A 16,099-nucleotide genomic window follows, 5' to 3' on the forward strand; every position below is an offset into this window, starting at 1 on the left:
AGTCTAACCAATAATTTCACTACCGCCAATTCTCATCGAAATATAATCCAAAGGCTCGTAGTTCTGACGTCGTCGTTACTGGTTAATAAGCCTCGTGTTTATTGGATAGAGCGATGTATTCTTGAACGTGCCTCTCTTCTGCATAAGACTGAGATCATGACGTTACCTGATAAGATCATACCTAACGTAACAAAAGATTAGGTTAGCAGGGAAGCGAGAGATATTGTCACAGCCAACGTTGCATCTACCGAATAATTATCAGTACATTGAAAGATACAAAGTACTTTTATCCTTAATTATTCTATTTATAGATTATTTCTTGTATTAGATTGTTCATTTAGTAAAATGAATATTTTGAAGACAGTTGGTGAAGTTGTTGATAAGCTCGCATTGTGAAAGACAATCTGCATGATTTCTGGCCCAGTAGATACTCGTATCAAAGCCATTGTGTCCCCTCTGTTCAGCACAATTGAGGCTATGACTGCCTTGTTCTTCTTTAGAAGATAGTATCCTACCGATGGAACATATCCGTAGATACAATCCTTTGTCTGGCTTGAGGCTCTCATTTTAGTATGAACAGTGAGCCTCACATACCAGCACAACCTGTAAGTGAACTCAGTGATCGTTCATAGAAGAATTGTTCTACACAATGCCATAATAACAGAATACCCCAGTGTCAAAGAAGCAGCTTCTCTCATAAATATGTATTGGAAGTCAAAAATGCATCTCTCAACCTCATCCCTCATCATCCTCACCACAGCGCCATTCAGGTATCTCCCCCAATACCTGATAGCAAGCATGCCTTCCTTTCAAAACATCACCTTCGGAGTCGAGCTGGAACTCATGACCCCCCTCCCCGATTCCTACCGCATGTGGCGCTTCATCTCCCCCTCCGCAGCATCCCGCTTCAACATGGCAGATCTCCTCGCAAAGCGAACCTCCCTCCCCATCGCAGCACAGTGCTGTCATCCTCCAGATGATAAATGCACTATCTGCGCTACAGTTGCCAAGGAGAACCAGTTCAGTGGTGACTGTGTGCTGCAGTTCCCGGAGATATTGTCTTACGAAGAGGATGTCTCGGAGCGTTGTTTTATTTTCAAGGGTGAGTTTCTGGAGTTCGCTCATCCGTTGAGTCATCAACGAGGCTGGGATGGTGTGGAGATAACGACGCCTGTGTTTCACGCTGGTGAGTTGGACAATGGACTTGATACTATGAAGACTGCTCTGACGAACCTTCGGCAGCTGGGTCTTGAAATCTCTGCTGATGATTCATGCGGTATGCATGTCCACGTTGGTGTTGAAACAGGTATGACCATTCTTCTCGCCCAAAAGATCACCACTCTGATAATCCTTCTCGAGACCACCCTCCTTCTCCGTCTCGTCGCTCCTCCACGATGGAAGAGTGCTTTTTCCCTTCCAATCTGCGAAAACTCATCTTTAGCAATGGACATGGATCTTCACAAGCCCCTCGAAGATCCCACCGCACTCAACCAGCATGTCCCCTGCATGAGCACCATGAAACCAGGTAAGTGGAACAACTGGTATCCCAAGCACATCTACGAGATGCTCTACGGCGTATGGGGCAGCACGATCCTCGCAGATCTAACTCTGCGCCTCAAAAAGGCACGTGTGAACCGCTGCGGCTTCGCCTTGTCTTTACGGAATCACAAGGTAAGTGGTGAAGAGGATCTTGAAGGGTCTCCTACGACTGTGGAGTTTCGATACTCGCAGATGACGTTTGATCATGAGCTTTTGAGGAACTGGACTGAGATTCTGGCGAGGATTGTTGTTATTGCTCAGAGTGATGCGGAGGAGTTTAAGAGTTGTGTTGAGGAGATTATCAGTATTAACGGGAGGGATGATAGGGATGTTTGGAAGCGGTTGATGACGGATGTTCTTGGGCTGGGACATCGTGTTCCGCAGTGGGAGGAGCAGTTGAAGTATTTTGAGAGGGGTGAGTATGTTTCTCATCTTGATGATGAGCTTCTACTCAAATCTCTTTGATTGCTAACCTACGGATTGGGTTGGGTGATAATCTTTACCGCTGGCTGTCGATTTGGGGATTCAGGTAAGTCAAAGGTAAGTCAACTAACCGACACGTGGTTATTTACGGACGGACTAACATGAGTGGGGTCAAAATAATAATTCAAAACGCAATGATTTCGCATAATTTCACTTAACATCGTGATTTAAGGCAAAATGTGAAGTCTCATCAAATGGTACAGGGTATGTTGATGCCATCACGATCTCAAAATGCAACCCACCCATCAGCCTAAGATCTCAGATCTATCTTGGCAAATGCTTGACAAATAAAATATCCATAAAACATATTTAATAAGTCCTTCCACCCAGTTTTCCCACGTTATTCCCTATCTCCCTATAAACTCTCACCTATTACCGTCCACATCCCGAGATGTCAGTATAAATCGCCGATGGTTGACGTGGCTGTCGTGATGTCATATCTTAAAGCAGGGCATCGTGAATATCCCGATAAGCCAATCATCGTGATTTGAATGGTAATCGACACTTTTCGATCCCTCGACCCTCAAGCCTTGTTCACCGCGTCATAGACAAACCTCACCAATGAATTGACACCAGATCTCGATGGGAGGCTGGATGGATGACGGGATGAACTATCCGGGGAAATCGTGGCTTGTATATAAGAGTGACCCCCATCGTGAAATACCACAATGAAGTTTTGAGTCTAAGATCCTTTAAAATTCACGATAATCAGTAAAAATGGCGCCTTCAGCAACTGACACCTCCTTCGCAGCCCACGTAGCAAACCAGTTCCAATCCTACGAATCAGACCGTCAAGCTACTTCTAAAGACACCCTCTACACTACTTCTAACGGCGTCCCCATCGCACACCCCTACGAGACCCAACGAGCCGGTGAAAATGGCCCTCTTCTCCTACAGGACTTCCACCTGATAGATCTCCTCTCACACTTTGACCGCGAGCGTATACCCGAGCGTGTTGTCCACGCAAAGGGAAGTGGTGCGCATGGGTACTTTGAGTGTACGGACCCGCTGGATGATTTGTGTCTGGCGGATATCCTGTCTGAGAAGGGGAAGAAATGTTCGGTTAGTATGAGGTTTTCGACGGTGGGTGGTGAGTCGGGATCGCATGATATGGCGAGAGATCCTAGGGGTTTTTCGGTCAAGATGAGGACTGATGAGGGTGTAAGTGATCTAAGTGAAATGCTGTGGTGAGATGCTGATTTGTGCAGAACTGGGATATGGTCTTCAACAACACGCCTGTTTTTTTCTTGAGAGATCCCGCCAAGTTTCCTCACTTTATTCACACTCAGAAGCGAGACCCAAGTAAGTTTCTTTTAGAATTAAGTGACATATATGATCGCGTGGCTAACGAACAAGGCACTCATCTCACCCATGCTGACGACTCATTCATGTTCTGGGACTACCTCTCCCAAAACCCCGAGTCAATCCACCAAGTCATGATCCTCATGGGTGATAGGGGGATTCCGAAAAACTACAGACAAATGCACGGTTACAGCGGACATACTTTCAAGCTCATCAATAAGGCTGGCGAATGGGTTTACTGTCAAATCCACCTGAAGTCGATGCAGGGTGTTGATTTTGTCACCCAGGAGGAATCCGCCGAATACTCACCTGATAACTCACAGAAGGATTTGTATGAGGCCATCCAGAATGGAAACTATCCCAAGTGGACTCTTGAAGTTCAGACCATGACTCCCAAAGAAGCCGAGGAGTTGTGGGAGAAGCAAAAGATCAACGTATTTGATCTTACACACGTCTGGCCTCAGAAGCAATTCCCCCGTCGCAAGGTCGGAGAATTCACTCTAAATGAGAACGCAATCAACTACTTTGCCGAAGTTGAGCAGATTGCTTTCAATCCTTCTCATCTTCCTCCTGGCGTTGAGCCATCGGCTGATCCCGTTCTCCAATCCCGGCTGTTCTCTTACCCAGACACCCATCGCCATCGTCTCGGTGTAAACTACCAGCAACTTCCCGTCAACGCGACACGCACAGGTTATCAATTCGGCAACTTCCAACGTGATGGCCAGATGGCATTCTACAATCAGGGCGCACGACCGAACTATCTCTCCTCCATTGACCCTATCAAGTTCAAGTCCCGCGCTGTGGATCTAGACAAGACCCATGGCCATTTCACTGGGGAAGCTATCACGTTCCTCACTGAAATCCGACCAGAGGACTTTAACGCCCCTCGCGCACTTTGGAGAAATGTATTCGATGAGCCAGCTCGTGAGCGTTTCATCAACAATGTCACAGGCAAGATGAAGTTGTGCAAGCAGGAAGAGCCTTTGAAGCGACAGATTGCTATTTTCCGAGAGGTTGACCCTGAGATTGCGGAGAGATTGGAGAAGTCAACTGGCATCAAGGGATACGATGGAATTGCGAATATGTCCTTCAACGGTACACATAACGGTATGGCTTCTGGAAAGAGTAGCAGTGCCAATGGAATTGCGGATAAGAACAAGACTCCTGCTGCCCGCCAAGGTGCGCTTGGTTCTGGGGCTCATGGCAGTTTGGTAACAAACGGAAAGTCAAATGGTGTAAATGGACATTAAATAGTTTTCAATAGCGTTGATATCATCATCCCTCAACAAATCTCATCCTAAACCATCCTCCGTCCTCTCCGTATGTTCCGTCGCCGTATTCTCCGGCCTTGCTCGGTGTGGGGCCGTCCCCTACTTCCCCTCCTCTTTCACCTCCGCCCTAGGAGCCTGCCAACTACAGCTCGGCGGCGCACACGTCTCAGCACACTTGACGCACGCCAGCTCGCTCTTCCTGAAGCTCCCCTTGATGATCCTCTTGTCGTCAAAGGCATATCTCGGACAGTGCATCGTGGGGCCCGCGTTCCGCCCAAACAGCCGTCGCTGGTAGTCGCACGCCGAGCCCAGGTCGTCCACCGCGTAGAACATGTCGATGTAGTGGAAGGCCTCGCCGCCGATGATGGCGCGGCCGCGGGTCATTTGCGGGCACTCGGGACCTTTGGCGCAGCAACATACCATGCGTTGGAACGAGTATGTGCACATTTCTGAGGAGGTTCGTTTGGCGTTTTCGGTGGAGAGAGATTAAAGGGGGGATGGATCGTTCAACAGTACAATTTTGGTATTTTCATTTAGGTTTTTGGAATGGGATGGATGGCTGGTTGTATATATGAGAATTGCCGGGCCCGTTACACCTCGTCCGGCTCCGCAAACCCCAAAGGGTGGTCTGTTTGTCCAACTCCCGTTGTACCATGCGGCGAGCCGTAACCAGCGACGGGGGTCGCGGGACAAAGTGCAAACACGGTCCTTGGGAACTCGAGATAGACGAGACGGGTCAGTATCGCGAGTGCGACTAACACGGTAACCATTGCTTCTCTCTGCTATCTCTCTCTCTCTCTAATCCATCTGGTCAACAGTCGTGGCATCGCCGTTCCGTCCCCCAGGCGCACCGGCAATCTCCTTATCCTTCTCACCAACAGGATATCTCCACCCAAATGAATCCTCCGCTCTCCCAAGCTGAATGTCCTTCAGGTGTGTTAGAAGCTTCTCAAACAGCGGCCCAGGCTCTTCCCTCCCATCCTCGATATACGTGACAACATCCTCCCCACCCCCAACACGTCGCGTAATGCTCCTAATCGGCACCAGCGCCGCCGCAGTGCCCGCTGCAAAAACCTCTGTAAACTCCTTGAGCTCCTCATACTTGATCGCCCTCTTCTCCACGGTCCAGCCGTAGCTGCGCGCCAGCTCCTGGATGCTATCGCTCGTGACACTCTCGATAACGCACTTGGAGTCCGGCACCGCGAGGGTGACCTGTCCCCCGTTGTCCTTGACGCCGATGAAGCCGCTCGTGCTGAACTCGTCGATCTCTTCGTGGCGCACACTGTCCAGGTGCAGCGTGATACCGTAGCCCTCGTCACGCGCCTTATCGCTCCATCGCAGCACAGGAGCGTAGTTGCCACCAACCTTTGCATTGCCCGTGCCATTCGGCGCCGCGCGATCAAAGTCCTCCAGAATAAGCGCTTTGACTGGATGAGCGCCGTGGTAGACACCCGTAGGAATGACAAACACCGCAAAGATATACTCATCCGGCGGTGAGAGACCAAGCTGAGCGCTTGAACCATACAGCTGCGGGCGAATATACAGCGCAGCGCCAGTGTCGTGAGGAGGAACGTATTCAGCGTTCAAAGCGACAGCAGCGCGCACGGCGTCGAGGAATAGCTCTTCGGGGACGTGGGGCATTGACACGACTTCCGCAGAGTGCTGAAGACGCTTAGCGTTACGGTTGGGTCGGAAGATGGTGATTGCTTCGTCATTGGGGGTTCGGAAGGCCTTGAGACCTTCGTAGGCTTGTTGGCCGTAGTTGAGAGCTGGCGCCATGCCATGGATGCGCATGAAGGGATCGGCGACGAAGTGAAGAGGAGTCCATTTTCCTGTGCTTCGACTGTAGGTAGATTCGATATGACCATTGACTGCAATTGTCAACAAAACAGCTCTAAGAGTAATCAATTGGGCAGGGAGCTAACCTTCGCGGACCTTGAAGCCCACGTTGGACCAGTCAATGGTATTAACAGGCGGAGGAGGAAAAGCAGCCATGATTGCGATACACAGAAGCTACTACAACAGTCAACGTACGTACAATTCAGCCTCTTTTATAACCTGAGCTCAAGCCCACTTACGTTTATTTATAAGCTCTCAGTAAGTCGTAGTAAGAACCAGAAGATGCTTTCACATCGACACTAAATTCCTCTGACTCCCAATAAGAATTATCTGGGCCGATGTCGCAAGGCGCGGGGTGCCTCTGCGGCAGTTTATTTTTGGCTGTTTTCAGGGCGCATCATTCGTTGCTGAGCTGCTGGAATTCACCGGTGTGATGTCATTTCATACGTGGGCGGGAAACGGAAAACGTTGGAACGGGAATTAACGTTTGTTAAAAGTCAAAGGCTTTGGATGTCGGAAACGGCGCAAGGCGTATAGCAATTGGGACGGATGAGGTTATATCCTTCTATTCATTTTCTATATCGTGGCCTGTATAATAGCAGACTCGCCTCCATCCGTTGAGAGAAAGACGACTGAGAGTAGAGTGTGTAAGAAACCATTTACTCGCGAGAGTCCCTAATAATGAAACCATTCCTCATTGTAGCCCATGCCCATCATAACGACTCTAACGAAACAACTATAAAAACGAAAATCATATAGAACTACTCTTTTGGTGTCGTCGAGTTGCTGGACGTGACGATCGTTTTAGTTCCCCTGCGCCCGCTGACCCAACGCCAACGGCACAAAGACAAATGCAATAACACGCAATAATTCCACAATAAACCTGTAGTCAGGATGAGCTGAGAGAAGCGAGGCGCTGGAGACAAGAGAGGACGCCTGCAGAAAGTAAGTTAGTATAAGGTACTGCTCAACACGGATCTGTCGGGAAGGGAGACGTACCACTGACACCCTGCGTAAGGGTGGCTGTTGCTTCGGTGTTGCGGTTACCAAGACTGACAGTGACGACGTTCTGTACTGATCCGTCTTCCTGGAGTCTGTTTGCCCACTTAAAGACCTTCTCATCCTCTCGTCCATCACCGATGACCATCAAAAAGTCAACGGGCGTCTTGTGCTCCTGCGTAGAGCTCATCTCCGTCTTCAGAGTCTCAAACACCTTCCTGGCAGCGGTTCGCTTGGTCCAATCTATGGGCTCAACGGCGATGCACCCGTCCAGGGCGATAGCATGGACGCGCTGAGACTCGCAGGCATCATTGACGTGACTGGCGCAATCTGAAGCCTGTCGTGAAGCGGACTCATAGTCCTCCGCACTCTTGTAGTGGAAGATCAGACTGCAGCGACGCTCCTCGATCTCAGCACCGGGAGTACGCTCGAGGTAATATGTCATGATAGGCCGCACTGACTCCTTCCAATCCTTGACGTGGTCGAGATCAGCCATCTCAGTCCACTTTTCGTTGCCATGGACCTTGAGAAAGCATCCATTCTCAGCGATCAGGCCCAGGTTGGGAACTCGGCGGAAGACTCTGTCGAGCTCCTCAGGTCGTCGGCCAGACATGACGTAGACTGTGTTGCGCTCGTCAAGAAGCAGGTCGTTCAATACATCAAGTGTTCGCTGGGGGCTGATGGGAATGATCTGGTTGACAGGGCCCCAAGCTACCAGGGTACCCTCATAATCAACGATAAATAGTCGACGATTCGCGTTCTGGTATTTGTTGGAAAGGGCGGGAATCGACAAGCGAGGAACAGATGTCTGATCGCGCTTGTGTTGCTCCTCATACACGATATCCAGGCGACCAAGGAACTCGGTGAACCAATGAGAGCCGGTGTGGCTGTTGACACGCTTGTACAGATTTTCCCATCGTCTATCCTTCTCTTCCTCGCCCATTTCCAAAGCCTGCTTGATAGCATCGGCGCACTGTCGGTAATCCCAAGGGTTCACAGCAAGTTCATTCTTGGCAAAGAGGGAAGAAGTTCCCGTGAATTCGGAGAGGATCAGGGAACCGTGCTTCTTCTCTGGCAAAAGCTTTCCATCTTGGCAGAAAAGATACTCGTGGGAGGTCAAGTTCATACCCTCACGTTGGCTGGTAATCATGAGCGCATCGGCAATGGTCAAGAGAGCAAGGTACTGAGCATAGTCAATATCTTGCTTGAGATATACCACTGGCTGATACGCCAGGTTAGCCCACGATGAGTTGACTCTGGTCACAATGTCGCTAACGGTGGCCTCGAGATCACTCTTTTCGTTGGATGAAAGAGCGACTTGGATGAGAACAGCGTTCTCGCGCCACTCAGGGTTCTTGTTAAGGAAGAGTTCGTAGGAAAGAAGCTTCTGACGAACACCACGGACGTGGTCAAGCTTGTCACGAGCAACAATGAGCTTCTTGCCCTTGTATCGCTCCTGGAGGACCTGCAGCCACTTTGCAACATCTGGGGCGTCAAGATGCTCACGAAGACTGACAGGATCGATACCAATGGCAAGGTGAATGACATCAATAAATCGATCTTCAAGCTGAAGGCCATCCGGTGTAGCCTCGGCACTCAAGATACGACTGCAAGTCTGGAGGAAATGGCGTCCGTACTCGTGAATTTGGAAGCCAACAAGATTGGCACCGAGCATACCCTCTAGAAGCTCTTTTCTGACAGCCAAGCATCGGAAGACCTCAGAAGAAGGGAAAGCGACGTGTAAGAAGAAGCCAATCTTGGCCTCAGGGAGCTTCTTGCGGACCATTCCAGGAACGAGAAGCAGATGATAATCATGAATCCAGATGACGTCACCTCGCTTCCAGTTCTTAACAATCTGGTCGGCAAAGGCCTGGTTAACGTTGACGTAGTATTTCCACGAATGGTCTTCGTAGGCCTTGCTCTTGGGGTTGTCGGGGATCTGGTAATGGAAGACAGGCCACAAGATGTGCTTGCAGAAATGAGCATAATGACCATCAAAGTCCTTATCGGAACAAAAGACAGTCAACATGTTGTGTTCGTTCGCCAGAACAGCCTCGATATCCTCTTTCTGCTGTGTGCCTTCGAGGGCATCAGTGGGCATACCGAGAGTGCCCACCCAGGTAATATCGTCAATCTTGCCTTCGCGAGCAGCGGCATCAGCAGCATTGCGAAGACCACCATTGCCCTGGTCGGCATTGACAACCATCCAGCCAGCAGAGGCAAAGACTCGATCGTGGCTGTCGCTCCTAACTAGAAGTCTCGGTTGAAGGACTCCCTGACGACCAAGTTCACGGGCCTTTTGCATTGTTCGATTGTTTTCGGAGAGGGAAGCGGAGGGAGGAGGAGAGCTGGCGCGAGACTTGGGCTGGTTGGCGCGGCTGCCCCAGGTCTTTGCATGCTCAATGCTGGAGCTAGCGCCATGAGGAAATTGTATTCTGAATCCATCTTCGTTCGCGAACAAGTTGGAATCAGTCTCTTCGGTCGGTGTATGAGGAGGTGTTATATCCTCTTTCTGAAACAGACTCGGTTGGCGAGCCAAAGGCGCAGGTCGACCACCGGTTGGAGCAGCGGGTTTAGGCTTGGGAGGAAGAGTAGCAGCTTTTGTAGGCTTGGGGTTTGAGGGACCGGACAATGAAGCTCGAGTGGGATCGGCGCCGAGGGGAGGTGTGCCGGGGAGGGTGAAGTGAATTGTCTTGGGGAGGAAGCTATCGTCATGTTAGCTCGTCATTTTTCGCTAAGGTTTGGTGGGCTTTTAACGATGGAGGGGCTAGAGCGGGGAAGCAACAAAAAAAAATCGAGGGAGGCAACATACAGAGAACACACAAAGACCGTCATTCTGGCTGATGTTTTGTGTGAGAATTGCTCAAGAAGCTTATTTGTTGGTGTAGAGTTCTTGTCCTCGTAGTTCGAGTCTTGTTGGACGTGAAAGGTTAACGAGAATCAAAGATTGATCGAGATGTTATTGAATTATCTCGTATGGCGACTTCATGTGTATGTAGAACTGGAAATGCGAGTGGCAGAGGAGTCGAGTTTTGTTGAGGGATGTAGCTTGTCGCAGGCAAAACGCCTCTTTGTCGCAGATGCGCTCAGGTGTAAGATCGAGCCGAAAGTGGCGAATAGCACCGCAAATGGTTGAATGCGCACGGCAGAAAGATGGGAATTCTGCAAGGTTGGTAGTTGAAACCAAAAAGACCAACTGTAATTTAGACGAGAAAATGTCCAATATGGCCGCTGTTGCTCCGTGTCGTGAGATTCGTCAGGTGGTTATACTTGTTGCACGGTTGATCAAGCTTGGATAGCTCCGAGATCGTTGCTTCAACAGCTCCTTTTTTTTTTTTCTTTCTGTCGCCAGGGGGCTGATCGGCAATTAATAGAAGAATTTTATTTGAGAGGTATTTTCCAGTTAAGGATCAACCTATAAAACAGCCCTGTCAGTTTCGAAATGGTCTGGACTTGGAGTGCGGTTGTCTGGATGAATTGGATGAATGGGTGTATAGAAAGACAGGGAATGTGAGGAAATGCAGCCAGTAAAGTAGAGCGCTCACTCTGACGTAATGATTGCTTACAGCCTCTGGGCTGCTGGAATGGGTGTTGACAAGGGCAGTGTTTTAAGCCTCAAGCGAGAACCGTTGGTACCTGATAAATAAAAAGAAAATCGTCTGCTCAAGTGGAGAATTATAGCATGAGCACCATGTGAACAGAAGAATCGGATAATTCTGTACTGTGATGAAGGGCCGATTCAAAGTGTGCTATGATAGAATACTGCAGTTGACAGAAACAAGAAGGGAGACTCAAAAGAGGCGGTTCAACAAAAAATAGGAAACATTCAACGCACAGAAAGGAATCAACCGTGACGTAGTTTGCGAGGAAAGCAATCGGGATCAGTTGTTGAGGATCTCGAGACAGGAGAGTTTGGTCCGTGATCCACGAAGAAAACCAAGCTCAGGTCAGGTTTAAAAGCTGATAGCTTGGAACAAGGTGGAATATTCACGTCCAATTGAGGAGAGGGGGGTGGTGTAAGACAACCGAACCAAGAGGGGCATCAATCGGTATAAAAACCGGGTCTTTTCTTTTTTTACATGTACTCTAGCTAGCAACCCAATCTGAAGCTTTTCCTCTCTGAGCTTTAAATACTTTTCTTGTGATGAGGCAGAAAAATAACGCCAGTAACGAAACAAGTCAAGATAAATCGGAGCGTGGACCGATGCACAAAGAAACAAGACAGCGTGTGTGGAGTTTTCTCAGGGCCCCACGATAGCCTGTCATTGTTTTGTTTAGGCGGAGCTTACAGAGCGGGTAGGCTAAACGCGGGTCTAGAGGTAGAAAAAACAAGGATGATGTATGGATGATGAGACAGAGTCAAGAGCAAGGTCCGGTAATGTTTCTGTTTGGCTGATCTGATCTGATAGAGAGTCATTTCGGCATTTGGCTAAGAAACCGCATGCATAAGGTGAGACTATGCAAATAAAAACGCTGATTGACTGTGCCTGGATGCGTTGATTCAATGGGGAAGGAGATGTACATGGAAATAACCAGGTGTCATTGGCCTACGAATGGAGAAAATGCCTCCGGGTGATGTTTGGTGGTGGTGATGCTGCGTTGGTGGGAGGCTGTTAACCAATCTCTCGGGCCTGTAGGTTACCTGTTGGTGTACTCCGTACAGTTGCCCCAATGGCTGGGAACATTAGGCGGCCTCTCAAATCGACACGCCCTCTTGTATTTCGTCGATCATGCACTTCGCATGCCTGATGAAATGATAGCTTGTTTGGTAACTGTCTTATACTCAGGTATTTGCAGTTGAATCACAGACTATTACAGTATGATCGTGACCAGGGCTCAGAGAGACTGATATAGATAGAGCAGGCTCATCTATGAGAGTATTTTATAAAGGTTTTATAGCCTGGTCATAGCTGACACTGTCGAAATTCTCATCCATGCACCATGCTCTTCCTCTACGTAACGCCGGCTATTCTTGACATGTACGCATTCATGATATCCATGGTAACCATCACCGTCTGAACTACGCCTGAAACAACCACCATCTCACCAACCACGCCAAGCCCAGACTATCTCTTCATCTGCCTCACCTCAATCATTCATGCACTTCACTCAAAACATCATCCTACACCCTTGTCCAAAAACTGGCTGCACCGGCCCGTCTCTGCCATACCACGCCGTCCTACACGGGCCGTTTCTACTTCCCGTCTTCGCATCAGATTGACTGAATTTACCGCATTATATTCAGAGTCTTGAGATTAAAACCCGCATGGGCCATGCGATTGGAGAGATGCATGCGGTTGGTGGCGTGCATTTGAGATGGGATGCGTGTGCAACTTGCAGGATATGGCTTGTTTTCATCGGACATGTTCCATCCCAACCAAGCCCGGGTGTTCCGCCCTTCAATAACGAGTCTCAACTCAAGGTCTGTAGATACTAACAAACAGTAAACTTTCTCTCTAAAGATCGTCAGGGGACCCTTTCCTATTCTTGATATTGCTTCTCAACTTGGCTGCACCCCGCAGCTCCCCCGTGGTGGAGCACCATAATTCCTGTGCCTCTCAAGTTCTTAGTCCAACCCGAGACTGTGCCTCGGGGCAATGGACAAGAATAAGTCAGATATTGGGGTAATAACGTCTCGTGTCACATGGAAATCACTATGTACCTATGATCATTGTCTACAGTGCATGTAACATGCACGCATCTTCTCCAACTTTCCAAGCACCGGATTCCCGTAACATCACACAATGCGGCAGCAGGGATATTCGGCTTCCACCTGAGCCCACAGCCGGCCGGAGTACCGGGGGGCCCGCAACGGGACCGGACAACTGCGTTTTTTTCTTTCTGCGTGTAAGCGCTTGCAACACCCTCATTCATGAGTACACTACACTACACTCAAATCACCTGAGTGAGCAATATACTTGGCTACTGCTGTTAGCCATTTTCTGATCTCCCCGCATCTCTTTGGGCTGCTCGCTGCCCGATGCTTTCCGGGGTCATATCATCCACTCACGATCAGCGGGGAAACCTCGTGGTGTCGATGGCAGGCTGTAGGTTTGCAAGGTGCTTAACTTGAGAAAAAAAGGAAACATCATCACTTGGATATGCAACGCCGGTCCGGGTCCGATATGATCCGACAGGGAGGGCTGGGCATCCAAGCCTGATTCGAAAACGTGCAGTATGAGGCTTTCTACGTGATCGAGATGAGATGTTAGAGCCAACGTCAAAGATAATTCTAGATATTTCGCTTCCAAGTTTAGCTGTGGACTTTGCTTCGGGAATTCGGGATAATGTAGTTTTAGCTTGGGCATGGGTCGCTTTACCCCACAGAAACAACACCACTTTCTAGACAGTTCTAACATATCGCGAGCTTCACTTCAACCCCTCTCTTCATTACCAGCACATCTAGTCTTCATACGTGTTTCCAACAGAACTATAGTAGCATCAGGTGAAAAGAGGCCCATCTGCATACAAGCGGACCTATCAACTTGACTGTCTTGAAAAGCCGCATCTCAATCGAGGGTGTCCAGTTCCTGGTGGGACTGCATCTTGGATCACAGTCTAGAAGCTCTCTTCAACTCCCGTGCATGCATGATCTGTTACGAGGCCCTGCTTGACAAAAGCAACGAGACTCACAGTAGTGCGTGAGATTCGGAAGTCTCCCGTGCTGAGCGCCACGTACGCACCTATAGATCTCATTCTAAAGATAAGCCAAGCACGTTTTCTACTCATCCAGTGAAACATGCACGGCACAGCAAACTTGTGAACCACTCACTTCAGGGGTATCTTGACTTGTAACAGTAACAAACACCATTTTCGGGATTCTAATTCCGCCACAGCCGAACGGCCTTGTCTTTACCACCGCTGCCAACCCTCTTTCCATCCGGCGCCCAATCCACCGCGTACACTTCGTCCTGGTGGCCGGGCAGATCCACGGCGAGTTTGTGAGAGGCCATTGACCACACCTTGAGTGTTGTGTCCTTTGATGCTGTGACGAGAAGGCGGGAGTCTGCTGAGAAGGCGCATTGGTAGACGGGAGCTACGTGGCCGCGGAGGGTGTTGATGAATTTTCCGTCCCTGTGATCGTTAGTACATCGAATGTGAATCAAGTTTGGGTGGCTTACCTTGCACTCCAGATCTTGGTGTGGTTATCCCAACCTGCACTGGCAATGAGAGATCCATCAGGGGAGAAAGTGACATGATTCACTTGCTTCTGATGTCCCAACATACGTGCAACGGGCTTTGTGCTCTGCGCCGGATCCCAGAGATACATAGTGAAATCGTCACTAGCAGTAACCACCCGCTCAGCGATTCTCCCCTGAAACTTGGCAGCCTTCTCAAATCTCTCCTTGGCCTTGCTTCTCTTTCCCTCCTCGGTATCAGGAACAGGCGTGTGGTCGTAGAATCCAGTCCTCAGAACAAAATCCGTTGAGAGCGCGAGATGGTTCACCCAGTGGACGTGAGACGACAAGGTGTGCACAAGAGTTCCCTTCTCAGCATTCCATACTCGCACCGTCTTGTCGTGACTGGCGCTGTATACGAGACCCTCACCTCCCCAGCGCACACAACTTACACTGCTCTTGTGGCCGGATAGAACATGCTCGGTCTTTCCAGTGTTGACAACCCATATCCGGACTGTTGCATCTTTGCTTGCACTCGCTAACCGAGGTGTACCGTCTCTCCAGAGATGATAAGGCTCCCAGCAGATATTGGTCACCCACTTTGAATGTCCTGTCCAGGGGTTTCCAACGGCTTTTCCAGTTTCGGGGTCCCAGAGTCGAATAGACTTATCCATACTTCCTGTAGCGAGACGTGCACCATCGGGGGACCAAGCAACTGCCAACACCCATCCACCATGACCGGAGAGTGTGTACTTGGGTGTTCCCGTATCGGTGTCCCATATCCGCGCTGTCTTATCTCCAGAACCTGTCGCTAGTCGATTACTGTTCTTGGGGCTGAATTGAGCTGCGAGAATTGCTTCACCGTGGCCGGGGATCTTATGGGACATGCGCGTTACAGACTGGACCTTGAAGACAGCTTGTGGCTCGGCGCTAAGTGTGACAGTCGTTTCAAAGGGATTCTCGATGCCATGGTTGCGGAGAAGCTGGAGGAGATCGGTAGGGTATTGGTCCACGATGATATCAGTATCTGGGATGTGAATTCGGAATCGATATGGGAGAAATTCCTCTTTTTCCTGGGCAAGTCAGCAAAGCTCAGCAACACACATCATGCGACAAACCCTAGCGAGTAACGTATTCAAAAGAAGCGACAGGTTCTTTTCTGAAGCATCCGCAAGAGGGACCTCAATCACATCTGCCATCTGCTTTCCATCTCCATCCAAGAACCTCGCCTTGAACGAGCCAGCAGGCCCAGAAGCAAGCGCTGTCACATCCTGCTGAATCTGAGAGCGCTCAAGCTCTTCTCTCTTCTGCCGTTTCGACGGCGGGGGTACAATCGTCGCCATTTTGGTTTATTTAGTATCTTGATGCTTCTCAAAGTCTGGATATTTTCAGAAGCGGGATGGTGGGGCAGATTTCTGGCAAAATCTTTAGAAATTTTGGCGGTGAGGAGCTGCAGTGCCTAAGGCAGGTGACAAAAAAGGTTTGATATGGGGACAGGTGGCTGCTTTATGGAGTTAATTTTGGCATCCATCCCTATAAAAGGTCGAT

At 49.5% G+C, this 16,099-nt stretch overlaps 6 protein-coding genes across 6 annotated transcripts; 2 read left to right on the plus strand and 4 right to left on the minus strand.

Moving 5' to 3' along the window:
- Positions 1 to 798: 798 nt before the first annotated feature.
- FPRO_02366 (uncharacterized protein) lies at positions 799 to 2,004 on the plus strand (the record flags this gene model as incomplete). Its single annotated transcript, XM_031227541.1, has 1 exon — positions 799 to 2,004. One exon carries the CDS (start codon positions 799 to 801, stop codon positions 2,002 to 2,004), a length of 1,206 nt encoding a protein of 401 aa, XP_031077967.1.
- A 735-nt stretch (positions 2,005 to 2,739) lies between these two features.
- On the plus strand, positions 2,740 to 4,574 carry FPRO_02365 (putative CTT1-catalase T, cytosolic; the record flags this gene model as incomplete). The annotated part of the gene is made up of 3 exons (XM_031227542.1): positions 2,740 to 3,183; positions 3,231 to 3,324; positions 3,379 to 4,574. The coding sequence occupies 3 exons, from the start codon at positions 2,740 to 2,742 to the stop codon at positions 4,572 to 4,574; spliced, it is 1,734 nt and encodes a 577-aa protein (XP_031077968.1).
- Positions 4,575 to 4,694: 120 nt separating this feature from the next.
- FPRO_02364 (uncharacterized protein) lies at positions 4,695 to 5,042 on the minus strand (the record flags this gene model as incomplete). Its single annotated transcript, XM_031227543.1, has 1 exon — positions 4,695 to 5,042. One exon carries the CDS (start codon positions 5,040 to 5,042, stop codon positions 4,695 to 4,697), a length of 348 nt encoding a protein of 115 aa, XP_031077969.1.
- Positions 5,043 to 5,393: 351 nt separating this feature from the next.
- Positions 5,394 to 6,590, minus strand: FPRO_02363 (uncharacterized protein; the record flags this gene model as incomplete). Its single annotated transcript, XM_031227544.1, has 2 exons — positions 5,394 to 6,466; positions 6,521 to 6,590. 2 exons carry the CDS (start codon positions 6,588 to 6,590, stop codon positions 5,394 to 5,396), a joined length of 1,143 nt encoding a protein of 380 aa, XP_031077970.1.
- A 733-nt stretch (positions 6,591 to 7,323) lies between these two features.
- FPRO_02362 (uncharacterized protein) lies at positions 7,324 to 10,268 on the minus strand (the record flags this gene model as incomplete). Its single annotated transcript, XM_031227545.1, has 3 exons — positions 7,324 to 7,370; positions 7,434 to 10,138; positions 10,246 to 10,268. The coding sequence occupies 3 exons, from the start codon at positions 10,266 to 10,268 to the stop codon at positions 7,324 to 7,326; spliced, it is 2,775 nt and encodes a 924-aa protein (XP_031077971.1).
- A 3,986-nt stretch (positions 10,269 to 14,254) lies between these two features.
- On the minus strand, positions 14,255 to 15,894 carry FPRO_02361 (putative WD40-repeat protein (notchless protein); the record flags this gene model as incomplete). Its single annotated transcript, XM_031227546.1, has 3 exons — positions 14,255 to 14,507; positions 14,555 to 15,624; positions 15,670 to 15,894. 3 exons carry the CDS (start codon positions 15,892 to 15,894, stop codon positions 14,255 to 14,257), a joined length of 1,548 nt encoding a protein of 515 aa, XP_031077972.1.
- Positions 15,895 to 16,099: the final 205 nt, after the last annotated feature.

This window comes from Fusarium proliferatum, assembly GCF_900067095.1.
Source record: "Fusarium proliferatum ET1 genome assembly, contig: FPRO_scaffold002, whole genome shotgun sequence".
Classification (NCBI taxonomy): Eukaryota; Fungi; Ascomycota; class Sordariomycetes; order Hypocreales; family Nectriaceae; genus Fusarium; species Fusarium proliferatum.